General features: G+C 36.0%; 1 protein-coding gene across 4 annotated transcripts in view; it reads right to left on the bottom strand.

Moving 5' to 3' along the window:
- mv (lysosomal-trafficking regulator mauve) overlaps positions 1-14068 on the bottom strand; it is a 1073830-nt gene that overhangs the window by 678164 nt on the left and 381598 nt on the right. For 3 of the 4 annotated variants that reach the window (XM_090399251.1, XM_090399254.1, XM_090399253.1), the window contains exon 18: positions 12832-13083. The exons of the other annotated variant lie outside the window; for it this stretch is intronic. In XM_090399251.1, the coding sequence (XP_090255377.1) occupies positions 12832-13083 (252 nt within the window). The remainder of the gene's footprint in view (positions 1-12831; positions 13084-14068) is intronic. 4 annotated transcript variants of the gene reach the window in all.

Below are 14068 nucleotides of genomic sequence, written 5' to 3'. Positions count from 1 at the left end.
GTATAATCTACTGGTTTATTCGTTTCTGCAATGTCACCACCTTGATGATATACTTTTGCAAAGTGCTCACTCAGTAACTCAACTATCTCAACTGATTCAGTTACCTCCCTACCATCGGCATTCTTTAAAATCAATCTGCCATGTACATTTTTCCTTTTACTTGCTACATATCTAAAAAACTGTTTAGGATTCTCTTTAGCCTGCATGGCCAATGTTCTTTCGTAATCCTTTTTTGCTTTTCTTACCACACTCGTCACCCTTCTGGCCTGCGCTTTATATCGTTCATGTGCCTGCCGGTCACCCTTCTCCTTAAATTCCCTCCATAGTTGTTTCTTTTTTTGCAACTCAAGCTTAATGGTGTTATTCATCCATTTAACCCCTACTTGATTTATTATTCGGACTCTAGGTATACAGTCAGCCATTGCTTCATGCAAGCACTTCTTAACTACCTCCCATGCACTATCAACTTCTAGTCCTTGCAGTTGTACATGCCATGGCACTGAACCAATCAAACTCCTAAGCTTGTCATACTTTCCCGCCCGATAATTCCACATGTACCCTGTCTTAATTGAAAATTCTACACCTTTAGCCACCTCCCAAGTTAAGACCCTATGATCACTCTCACCGATTGGTGGCAATGTGGTCATATTTGTTACAGCCAAATCCTCAGATGTAATTACTAGGTCAAGCACTCTCTGACCCCTAGTATTTTCCATTACATGCTGTCGCAGATAGTTATCCCTTAATAACCGCATAAAATCCAGTTCCATCCTCCCATGTGTCCTCTCCTCACTCCAATCAATGCGACCATAGTTGAAATCTCCCATAATAATCACCCTCCTTCCACCCATTTCTTCTATTTGCTTGTGCATACTGTCACCACCATCTTTTCCATCACCTGGTCTATAGCAGCACCCAATTGTATATTTAGTTCTGCTAGCCACAATCTCACACCAAATGGCCTCAAATGTGCTCTTTTCTCTATCCTGCAATTCAACTTCTATTCTCCTTGGCTGGAGCTCATCAGCTATCATCAACAATACTCCTCCCCCCATTTTATTCTCTCTGTCATTCCTGAACACACTATACCCATCACATTCAATCCCACTAGTTATATCATCTACAGTCAGCCATGTTTCACTAATACCTATAACCTGTGGTCTGGAAGTGCCAACCATGGCCAAAAACTCTTCCTTCTTGTTCCTAATACTCCTAGTATTAGTGTACATGAATTTAAGACCCCCATTAGCCCCAACCCTACCTTGATGCCTTATATTAACTATCCCACTCTGATTTGTTGTCCTTATTTGCTCTGGCATATTATATTCATTCTTACATTCAACTGCCTCCATAAGGACTGTATCTCTACCCACCCCCCCTAACAAATCTAGTTTCCCTGAATTTGCACATATGTAACTTATTTTTACAATTTAAATATTAGTGGGCGATAAGGAAATTTTAACCTCAAGAAAGTTACAAAAGTGGGTGCTTAGTAATAAAGGGCTGAAGAGCACTAGTTTAAGTCTTCCATTAAAAGTAAAGGGGGAGGAATAGTAATATCATTATGACATCAAAGTCATTTTCATGATGTCATATTGCACTTCCTGTTAATAACACACAGTTATTAATGTGCTTTGTATAATGGGATACTAATGCAATTAACGTGAAGTCATTAGCCCCTAGATGCAAGCAGTTGTGAAGATAGTTCACTCGCAAAGTTTGTTTGCTTACAATTGGATAAAAAATAAAGCAAGAATAGGATTTCTTGGCAAGTTTAATTTAGTTTATAGCCAAGTGAAAAAATCTTCTATGATATTGCAACTGTTTTTTTGCCCATCATTTGGTCTGCATACTTTTTCTGACTAAATAATTTCTGCCTGTAGTAAGAAGGCACAAATGTGATCTCTAGGATTTTCCCCCTTCACTTGTGAATTTTTACATGGAAGAAACAGCTCATAATGCCTCTCCATTCATATCTGATTTATTATTATATGTCAATGACATCGTTTCTGTAATATGGCCATATTTCAGGCAATGTCTCAGAAAGTTCCACAGACTATCTTAACAAAAACAAATATGAATATATTCACAATTCTCTACTGAATTAGAGAAACATAACTAACAGTGTTTTGCTGGGAAATTGGATAGCATATTAACTCCCCAACCAACAATCGATGAGTTTGCATCCTGTGGTGACATGAATATTTGTGATAATTTAAGTGGTGCATTTTCATCTCTTAGCATGAGATTACCACCGATTACAGGATGCCCAAGGTTGCTTGAAAAAATATATTTGATCTAACAGCAAAGGAAACTCGGTTATCTAATCTTTAGCCCATTTCACTTATGGTACAATGGGATTATTAACAGTATGACAATACAAGAAAAATTGTCTTCTGCTCTCACAAGGATATCTTGCTCTCAGCAAACTAACAAAATCTGCATTACATGCACCTGAAACATACCGTATTGAAGACATTCCATTTTTAGCAGATGAGAAAAGAACTTCAAGGACAAATCTGTCTAACAATATAATATCCAGGCTTCTCTTATGATGTTCTCAAAAGCTGTCCTAGGATCAAGCGGAAAGATGTTACATCACACCGTGAAATAGTTTGAAAGGAAGTTTAAGTAGATATGCAAAGACAGCTTTCATTGGATTATCGTTTTATCATTCTTACTGAGATTAAGTAGGTGCTGTATTGTCCAAGATTTTAAAATAGCCTCATCCTCTTCTCTCTACTCTTCAAACTTTTGACTATGTATCTATATATATTGCCAATAAATCCACAAGATTCTACTCCCCCCCCCCTCTTAGAACTAGTAGCTCCTAAAGAAATAAGGACTACTTCCAACACAGTCATATTTTATTCAAAATCAATAACATACCAAATCCTCAGAATTTAAGTGATGCTTTTCCTAAAATTGGTATGCAGTGAATAATCCCCCCCTCCCCCTCTTTCCCAAAGGACAATAAGTTCCTATAAGGATTATGGAACTAACCATACTTTGTAGTTAGTTCATTATCTATTAATGAGCAAACCTCAAACACACAGGCTAAGTTATTTATGTCAAATACCAGGACTCTACCTGCTAGTAAATAAAATACTAATACAGAATTGCAAGTATACAGGATTACAATTATAACTAAGTCGCTTCTATATTATTTACTTCAAGTTATGAAATCTACTAAATTTTCCAATTTGTTTATACAAGGTGGCCATAAATTACCTTTCCCTCTTTGGAGGTATAAAACTAATACACGGAATGAGATCACATTTTATATTGAGACTTTCGACGGCATGGGGAGATGAATTATGCGAAAAAAAGATTTAGTACCAAAAGTCGCCAATAGGGGATATTCTGGCACTGGCAGAGCTGAAAGCAGTCAAATATTTGCAGTAAACGGCATCTGAACATCCCAAAGTGATCCAGCAAGTATCATTGCATTCTCCAAAAGTAACCGTGTAGTGTGGCTTCACAGCCGATTTCATAATAGGACCATACTTTTTTGAGCGTATTACCCCTACAGGTCCTGTAACCTCCATTACTGGAGAGATTTATCGATAAATGCTGGAAAATTTTGTCATTCCTGCATTGCAGAAAGATGATGTTTGGACTCCATAAATGTTTATGCAGGATAGAGCACGGCCACACATTGAACATTCAGTACAGCACCTTTTGCACCAGCATTTCAGTAATGAGAGGGTTATCAGTCAGTTCTTTCTGACGGCATGGCCGCCTTGATCCCCGGACATCACTCCATGTGACTTTTGGCTACAGGGGTATTTGAAATCCGTTGTGTATGTTTTGAAAGAGAACATAAAAAGGGCTGTTATGAACATCCAATCCGACTCCTTATGCACAGCTGTAGAGCATGTTGCACACAGGATGCAATTTGTTGCACACAAGAAAGGTCAGCACATTGAAAATCGTGTATGTTGTCCAGGGGACCCTGATTCTGATGAATAAAACATTATATCCTGTGAGTTCAATCACTACATTAATTTCTGTGTCTCTCACAAGTTGTCGTTTTAATTTAATTATTATTATTATTATTATAATTGTAACGTGCCACACATCCAGCTGGAATGAGTGACGCGGCTGTCGCTTACACTGTCAAAATGTTATTATTCCATTTTATCTGCCTTTAATGTAATTATCTGCTTGTTTTCGACTCTGCCAGCGCCAAAATTTGACCTAGATTTTGGTACTAAATCTTTTTTTCACGGAAATCGTCTCCCTTGCTTTTTTGAAGTCTATAAAGGTTAAAATGAGTAGCAAGTTTTTATCACGTGAATCTTCTCTGATTCTTCTGATGCAATGTATCTGTTCTATCGTACATAGTTTTTTTTAGAAATCCAGCTTTGTTTTTTCTTAAAAGTGGTGTTAAGTAAGGTTCTATTCTATTGAGTATTATCCTATTGTAGATTTTAACTGTGGATGATAGCAAAGTAATATCTCTGTAGTTATTCATTCTATTAAGACTATCCTTTTTTGGGTATAGGGACCATAAGGCCTTGTTTCCATTGTTGAGGTAATATTCCAGTGTTTAAAGCGTGATTCATTATGGCAAGGAGATTGGAATATGTATTATACCCAGCATTAAAGCTTCTGCTCTAATTCTGTCAATCCCTGGGGACATTCCTGCTTTGGCTTGCTCTATTGTTATTTTAAGTTCCTTTTCAGTGAAGTCTTCACTGAAATTTATTGGTGGAATGGTGGTTATATGCAGTCCGTTAGCTGACTTGAATGTTGGGGATTATCACATTCTGTAATTCTTGAAAGTAGTTTCTCCATTCTTCCATCAAGTTCGAATTTACTGATAGCTGTCTACCGTTTTTGTCATGTGTGACAATATTTCCCCTTCTTTTTGTTTTATGGTGACAGATATAATTTATCATTTGAAAAGTGTTTCTAGTATCCCCAGTTTTATTATAATTTTCAAGTTCCATGCAGTATTTATTTGTTTGATTTTCTTTGTCTCTGGTCATTAGTTCATTGACCTTGTTATTTAAAATGTCTAGTTTATCTTTATTTATTTCATTCCTGTTTAAGCAGTAGAGTTTCCTTGCTTTATTTTTTTCATCTGTATATTTTTCAGCTTCAGGGGTAATCCGGTTTTCTTGGTGAGAATATATTGTTGGAGGGAGAAGAAATAAGAGATCTGGGGGTGATAGTGAATAAGGATCTAAAATTTAGGGGACACATCACCAAAATTGTGAAGACAACACAAAGGCTTCTGGGAATGATGCGGAGGACACTGACTTGTAGAAGTAGGGAGATTCTTGTTCCTTTGTATCAGGCTTTGATTAGGCCACACATGGACTATTGTGCCCAGATTTGGTCACCAGGTTTTCAGAAGGATGAAGAGAAGTTGAAAAGAGTCCAAAGAAGACTAAGTTCTGACTTCTGGAATGTCGAGTATGAGGAAAGATTGAGAAGATGTAATAGAGTCTGGTGGACAGGAGGAAGAGGAGAGATATGATAGAGACCTACAAGTTGGTTTTGTTATAGGATCAATGTTGGAGAAGTTTTACAGAGAATAGTGGGAGATCAGGAGAGAACCAGAGGTCATCCCTGGAAACTGTATAAAGAGGGTGTGAGTAGAGGAGTGAGAGGCAGGTTTTTTTCATGCAGAGTTGTGAATGATTAGAATGCCTTGCCTGAGAATGTTTTATTTGCAAAGAGTTTTAATGTGTTTAAAACATAGTATGATGAGCTGCGTGTGTGATAAAAGGACCTCCCAGATGAGTCTTTGACTCCGTGAGGTCTTGGGGTAGTAATAATAATAGTAATAATAATAATAATAAAATCTGATATCAAAACTGGTTATTCTAATCTCAACTCTTTACTTTATGCAGATGATATTGTGCTTCTAAATAAACCCAGTACAATGCTGAAAGATTCTATGACTAAATTATCTAACTGTTGTAATAGGTTTGGTATGAAAATCAGCAATAAAAAGAGAAAAACAATGAAAATAGGCAGAAATCAACTCCATCCTGAATGGAGAACCTACAGAAAAAGTAAAAACATTTCAGCTATTTAGGCACAATTTTTAGTGAAGTTAGCAAACTACATTAGAAATGAGCAGCAGAATTTGCAAAGCTGGTATGGCAGGAAGTCAAATGAATAAATTTATAAGAAATAAAAGAGCAAATAGTCAAAACACTAAGCCAGCTGTATACAAGACAATGCTCAAACAAATTTTAACTTATGGATCTGAGAGCTGGGTTAGATATAAAACACTTGATCAAATACTGGAGACCACAGATATGAAAGTTCTCATAAAGATTAGAGGAATGAACAGATAGAATCAATGGCAGTATTGTATCAGAAATGAGGATATTAGAAAAGAACCTGCCATTGTCACCCAGGAATGTGTTATAATAAAATTAGTTTAATCCTTTATCCAAGTGTGAGCAAACAAAGTTTGCGCCTGAAGTATCTTCAGGACTAGGGTAAAGTGATACAACACCAGGGCAACTCGTTGCAAAGGTGGAGAAAGCTACCAACACTCCTAACTCAGTATCTCCTATAATGCAAAACACATCTCCTTGCGGATATGTCTAATGTTATGCATTAAAGGAAGGGCCACTACCCAGACTAGTTTCGACCTTTATTGAGGTCTCTTCAGTGGGAGCCAGGCCCTAGTGGAAATACCAGGCAGAAGCATTAGCAGGTCATCTCTACCTATAGGAGTTGCCAAATGGTGTGTCACCCTTTTTTAATAAATTACTCTGGATTTAGAGAAAGATGTTGAAAGTTTATTTTTTCACTTGGTTAGAGTATAATAAAATTAGTTTAATCCTTTATCCAAGTGTGAGCAAACAAAGTTTGCGCCTGAAGTATCTTCAGGAGTGGCCCTTCCTTTAATGCATAACATTAGACATATCCGCAAGGAGATGTGTTTTGCATTATAGGAGATACTGAGTTAGGAGTGTTGGTAGCTTTCTCCACCTTTGCAACGAGTTGCCCTGGTGTTGTATCACTTTACCCTAGTCCTGAAGATACTTCAGGCGCAAACTTTGTTTGCTCACACTTGGATAAAGGATTAAACTAATTTTATTATACTCTAACCAAGTGAAAAAATAAACTTTCAGGAATGTGTTAGTGGAGCTAATCTCAGATTATACAGTCTCTTAAACAGAATTGCCAGGTTGGTAGAGAAAAGACCAAGAGGATGACCAAAATTTAGGTGGATTGATACAGTAAAAAGTTTCTTAGAAGACAGAAATATAAGGTCTGATAATGCTGCATTCAGAAGACTAATTTGGAGGAAAATTGTTGGTTACAAGTTAGTATAGTCTAAATTTTTCATGTAGTACTATTATAATATCCTGTACAATCCCTTATCTTGTACAATACCAAGAATTTGATGATGATGATAACTGACCATTTTGAAATTTTTGATAGGAAACTAGTAATCAACAATTATATCTATAGCCAGCATCCTGTTCATCAGTTAATACTCAGAGATAACAGGATATGATGACCAAAACTAGTGCCCAGGTTTTTGCTATTCGAAACAAAAATTCCCCCTCCTCTCAATAAACTTTGTATTTTTTTAACTTCAACATAAAAAAAACTTTATTTTTTCATTGTCAGATGCTTTCTCTAAAGCATTAAAAATTCCTCCACTTCTACCTTAGTAGAACCTTCTGTGGGACCATAGGCACAAATAAGTCTCATTGTCCAGTTCCCAATTCTGATATTTGCCCACATCACTCTTGTTGATATTGCCTGCCATTTAAGGAGATTAGCCTCATATATAGTGTTGAATATTATAGCTTCTCCTTCTTTTCCCTGATTGTTATTGCTTGAATATAACATTTTGTATTTATTGCTCAGAAAGATCTCACCAGTTTCTGTCTTTTTTGTTTCAGTCACCCTTATTATGTCGATCTGGTACTTATCTAATTCCTCAGCTAGCTCTATTTCTCTGCCATTCAGGCTTCTTATGTTGATTAGTACCGATCTTTAACTCTGGTGATGTTGAGTTGGGGTGTGCATTCAGATTTCTAATCAGATTTCTATTTCAGGGGATCTAAATAGCAGAGTAGGAAATGAGTGTCAGACATACAAAAATATATTGGGAAAATTTGGAGAAAAGAGCAAAGCTAATAATAATGGCAAATATTTGTTGGATTTCTGCTCAGGACATGGACTGGTTATTACTAACACAATGTTCCAACATAAAAATTTGCACAATTTCACATGGAGAGAAGAGGCAAGGAATAAGAAAAGTCTCGTTGACTATGTTATTGTTGATAGTGATGTTTTCTCCCTGGTGCAGGACACCAGAGTGTACACAGGATTTGAAATTGGAAGTGATCATCTTGAGCAGTATAAAATTGAATTCCATTTTGAAAAGAATAACACATAAGAAAGTTTTAAAGAGAATAAAAGTTGAGCAGCTCTTAGATGTGAACTATAGACTAAAATACACAAAGATTATTGAAGAAAAAATGAAAGAGTTTGAGAACAGGAACCAAACTTAAGAGATTCAGTGGCAAGCCTTGAAGAAAACCATAATTGATTCAGCTAGAGAGGCATGTGGTGAGGTTGTCTGCAAGGATAGAAAAATCAGAACTCCATGGTCGACACAGGAAGTTAAAGAGGCCATGAAGGAAAAGAAGAAGGCATATTAAAAGTTCCTGGCAAATAAGTCATCTTGTGCTCTTAGAGAATACAGAGACAAATGTAAGAAAGCTAAACACTGTGTAAAACTAGCTAAACAAAAGTCATAGGAGGACTTTGGCAAGAACATAGAAAATAAATATCAAGAAGGTGGCAAAATATTTAGAAGGTTGTTGAAAAAGCTTAGAAATGGAGAAAAGAGTACTGTAAAAGGAGTTAGAGATGATAAAGGTGACATGAAAACGGGAGAAAAAGATATCCTTGAAGTATGGTGAAATTACTTCGAGAAATTGCTAAATGAAACAAGCTGTGATAGCACAGTGGTAAAAAAATGCTCGACAAGCATTCAGTCAGGAATACATATCCATACTTGAAGTAGAAAAAGTAATCAAAGGCTTGAAATGTGGAAAGGCAGCAGGAGTAGATGATATTCGACCAGAAATGCTGAAGTATGGTGGTATAAAAGTCTTGCAGTGGCTGCACTGCATAGTTCAGAAGGCCTGGACAGAGGGAAAAATTCCCAATGATTGAAGTAGAGCTCTAATAGTACCCATAAATAAAAAGGGAAATAAAACTGAATGCGAGAATTACAGAGGTATATCCCTACTGAGTGTTCCTGGTAAGATATATGCAAGTATACTTGAGAAACAGTTGAGAAGAATTGTAGAAGAAAAGCTTGGTGAAGAACAAGCTGGATTCCGGCCAAATAGAGGCTGTCAGGATCGGATCTTCACTTTACGACAAATAGTGGAGAAATCATCGGAATATAACAAAGATCTCTATTTGAGTTTTGTAAATCTGGAAAAGGCATATGATAAGGTACCAAGAGAGAAGATATTCAATATGCTACAGTTATATGGTGTCAACAGAGCATTATATCAAGCAATACTTAGTCTTTATTTGAGTTATAAATCAGCAGTTAGAATTGAACGAAGTACAGGAAGATGGTTTAATGTTAAATCTGGTGTCAGACAAGGATGTACATTATATGAATCATGAAGGAAAGTGGTATTAAACATGATATCAAAATTGGAGATGTTAATGTCACCTCTTTGCTTTATGCGGACGATGTTATACTTATCAATAAATCCACTATGAGTCTGCAAGATTCCTTGACTAAATTGAATAACAGTTGTAATAGATATGATATGAAGGTCTGCAATAAAAAGACAAAGAGAATGAAAATAGGCAGAAACATTGAAAATGTCAACTACATTGTGAACGGAGAACCTGTGGAACAAGTAAAACATTTCATCTACTTAGGCACGATTTTTACTGAAGATGGTAAATTAAATATGGAAATAAACAACAGAATCAATAAAGCTGGTATAGTAAGAAGTCAATTGAATAAATTCATATGGAATAAGAGAGAAATTAGTCGGAACACTTAATTAGCTGTATACAAGACAATGTTCAAACCAGTTTTAACTTATGGATCTGAGAGCTGGGTCAGAAGTAAAACACTTGACCAAAGACTAGAGACCGCAGATATGAGAGTCCTGAGAAAGATTAGAGGCGTGAACACATGGCATCAATGGCAATATCATATTAAAAAACGAGGATATTAGGAAAGCACTTGACATTGTCAGCATCCAGGAATGCGTTAGTAGAGCTAATCTCAGGTGGTATGGTCATTTAAACAGAATGGGCAAGGAAAGATTGGCAAAACAAGTGTTCTCTGCCAAGTTGGCAGGAAAAGAACCAACAGAAAGACCAAGATATAGGTGGATTGATACGGTACAAAGTGCCTTAGACGACAGAAATATAAGATCTGATAATATTGGAGTCTTGACAAGTAACACACTGATCTGGAGGAAAATTGTAGATAGGAAGTTAGTAACGATGTAAATTTTTCATGTAATACTATCATATCCTGTACACCCCTTGAGGGTACATGGCAGGAATTTGATGATGATGATGATATAAAAAAAAAGCAATGAAAACATAACATTTTGCATTTTAGGAAATAAACTTTTCTTATAAATATTCATCTTTATATTAACATAATTATAGTAGAAAAAATTGCAATCCTCAAGAAAGAAAGAAGATTTCAAAAACAATATTCCAGCCTTGTAAATATGCTACAGTCCTGATGATGATGGCAATATTAGAAGGATAGTTCTCCTCCACCTTAGAGACAAGGTGGCATCCCATCTCCTCTAAACAAGGTATCCTCTGGAAGAACAAGAATAGATTTCTTATGCAGCTGCCTTATGAAGGATGCTGCAGAACATTATTAAGTCATACTAATCTGAATAGGTCTAATGAACTTCATCAATCACATTTATGGGGAAATAGGTCTTCTCCAAATCTGTTAATCTCTTTTAATTTCTAATATCAAAAATATAGGTTTTTGCCTTTAGGTATTAAGTGATTACTGATAGTAACAAAAGCTTTAGAGGCACACTGTTAATATTTTCCTATGTTTCTATGCTAGTTTGTTCCATTTTTTTATACAACTAACCCTCAATTTATAGACTCTCCTCTGTTTGTCTGCTAAACTCTGAAATCCACTCACCTTCAATCTATCCTCATGGGAACCATGAGGATAGATTGAAGACCTGTCAAGTGATCCACAGGCCTGTCAAGTGATTCATCACTCATCTCTGAATCCTCTTCACTACCTCCCGGTCCACTAGAAACGCAGCTGACCAAATCTTTGCCCAGTAGTCAACATGTGGTTGAATCATAGCCTTATAAAGCAGGATAATAACCTTCCTATCTTTACTTGTCAGTGTATGCTTCAACACCCAAGTAATTCTCTGAACTATTTTGCCAGGTCTCGCAATATGTTCTCTGAATTTCAAATGTCTATCGACCATCACCCCAAGATCGCTAGCCTCATCAGCCTGTCATCTGGCACCATCACTATGATATGAAGTATGTAATCCTATCATTCCAAAGTGTATTACCTTACATTTTAAATTGACAACCATTGTCTTCTGCCCACACTGCCAATTTATGTAATAAATAAATCATCTTGCAAGATATCTATATCACCTTTATTGTTCTCCCAAGTTTTGAATCAGTAAACATCTGAAAATCCCCCCCCCTTCCTCCAATCTTCTACTATATCATTAATGTACAAAGAGTAGTGGTCCTAGTACAGAGTCTTGCAGCACTCCACCAGTCACCCTAATTCACCTAGATTCTACTGCATCATACACCACGCTCTGATGTCTGTCTGTCAGCCACCAACCTCATATTCATTCCTATTGTTCCAACTTATGTAATAATTTTCCATGTGGAATTCTGTCAAATGGTTTTGCAAAACCCGGCAGTATCAGAGTGTTGACATTTCCTTTATCCAATACTGCTGTCACCTTAAAAAAAAAATATAATGTCATTCAGTACTTATCTGAGTTGATGTGTGTTAAGTTTGCTACTATTCTGTTAGCTTAATCTTTTGAATTTTGTGCTTTATCAAAGTTTTATAGTAGAGTTTTTCAAGAGTTCTCCAACAACTATTAATGGATAGCTTTGGCCAATATATCACAGTATGTACAACAAAATATGTAGTTACTGCCTGCTCGAATAATTATACTTGAGCAGGCAAACTGTATATATAAAATCAGAATATATATTTGTATTAAATTCATATTTTAAACTTGATACAAACTGTAAAGAGAATTAAAGAAGCACTGTAAATATAGATCATACATCACAGATATTAAAGTTATAATTATTTAAGTGAAGGGGGGGGGGGGGGTGAGGAGGAAAAATACCAGCATTATGACAAAAGTGTGACACATGTTTCTGTTTTCACAAGCAGAAAATCACATCACCATCATCAAAGGTAATTTCTGCTTTGGCTGGATGGAATGAAAGTACAACTTGTGAAAGCAAATGGAATGGAATTCAAGCTAAGTCTTTCCACACAAAAAAAGAATTTTTTTTTTTTTTAGTGCATTACAGAAATATCAACAGATAGAGGCATCATTAATATTATTTTAAAAGATCCAGTTAGTACTTATTTCAATAAAATTTGGAAGGCTCAGAAAATGCATAATCAATTAGCTGAATATATTAATGGATGTGTCATCATGGAAAAAATTAAGCTGGGAACCTGATAATAACAAGACCATTTTAATATTTTGATCAAAAATATAATATAATTCAATAACAAAAAATAGCTGAAGATGAAAAATTCAGAATTAAATATTAATGATATTTTTTTTTTCCACTTACCAGTAAATATAATGAAGTTTACAGCACTGATAATAGATTGCTCTATTCTACTCACAACATCAGATATGGAAAACCCATTCATTTCCATTTCTTTTGTTTTAAGTGCATTTATTTCTTCAGTATGTTTTATAACCTTTAACTTGCCAACTGAAGAAATCTGTGGCAAATAGGATCTAGTTCTCAGAAAATAGGGATTCACTGGTTCTGGAAGGTTCATAAAGATATCCCATATTGAATCCTTTTTTCTTGAAGCTGTCAAAACATATTTAGAGATATATAGCATTTCTACATTGGGGGGGGGGGGTAATTTACTTACTTGGAGTTATTATATAGTTCATAATTAGATACACATCTTTTATATTTCATAGCTATTGATGATTTATAAAAAAAAAAAAAAAAAAAGGTGCTACTGTGATGACATTCTAATGTTAGATCTTGAATGAGGACTCTTTCAACATAAGAATCATTCATTGAAGATTTAACAAGAAACAAAATTCTAAGCTAAAAAATACTTGTACTATTAGTTAAGAAAGCAAAATATAAAAAAAAAAAAAAAAAAAAAAACCTGTTAGAATTACCTTAGAAAGAAGTAAAGTAGAGGAGAAAAATTCATGTCTAAGTAGAATTATATTGTTTAAAGTTATTGATGTCAAAATTATACTCTATGTAAGAATGTATGTCTAAGTGCAAACAAAGGTGTCTAAAGCTTGCTAGCTAGCTGCCTACAATGCCGTAACGCCCAAAAGCGAAAGCATTCATGGAAGGCAAGCTGAACTCATGTTCTGCGAAAAGAGTGCTCTTCAAGGAGCAGAAGTGTGATGCAATCACACAGGGACGAATAGGAGAGCGCAATGAGAGATCCTCCAATACAAAAAGAGGGCGCTACAAAGAAGAATAAAAGGCAAGTTCATGCGGGTTTTGACTCCCGGTTTTTCTGTTTTCTCGTCTGGACAAGCAGAGTGCTGACCGATCGACAGCACCAGAAGTAATCTCCTTCCTGGTTGCTAGCTGAAGGAGTCAGGCATGCTATACGTGAGCTGAAGGCAGACATCAACTAGGGCCATCGGTAAGAGTTTACCAATGCGAGACAGCGGAAAAGTTCTCTCTGAAGGACGGCTGAGATGATGACAGCGATCCGGTACGGCAAAGTACATGGAATGACCATTTTTGTCGATCAGCATAACCTCCACGTGGATGCGACTCGATAAAGCAGAAAGACATATGACCACAAAGGACG

The sequence above is a fragment of the Typopeltis vanoorti genome, chromosome 10 (genome assembly GCF_054136105.1).
Source record: "Typopeltis vanoorti isolate ZY-2024b chromosome 10, IOZ_Tvanoo_1.0, whole genome shotgun sequence".
Taxonomy (NCBI): Eukaryota; Metazoa; Arthropoda; class Arachnida; order Uropygi; family Thelyphonidae; genus Typopeltis; species Typopeltis vanoorti.
The sequence above is the reverse complement of the archived record's forward strand: the minus strand, read 5'-3'. Positions and strand labels throughout refer to the sequence as shown.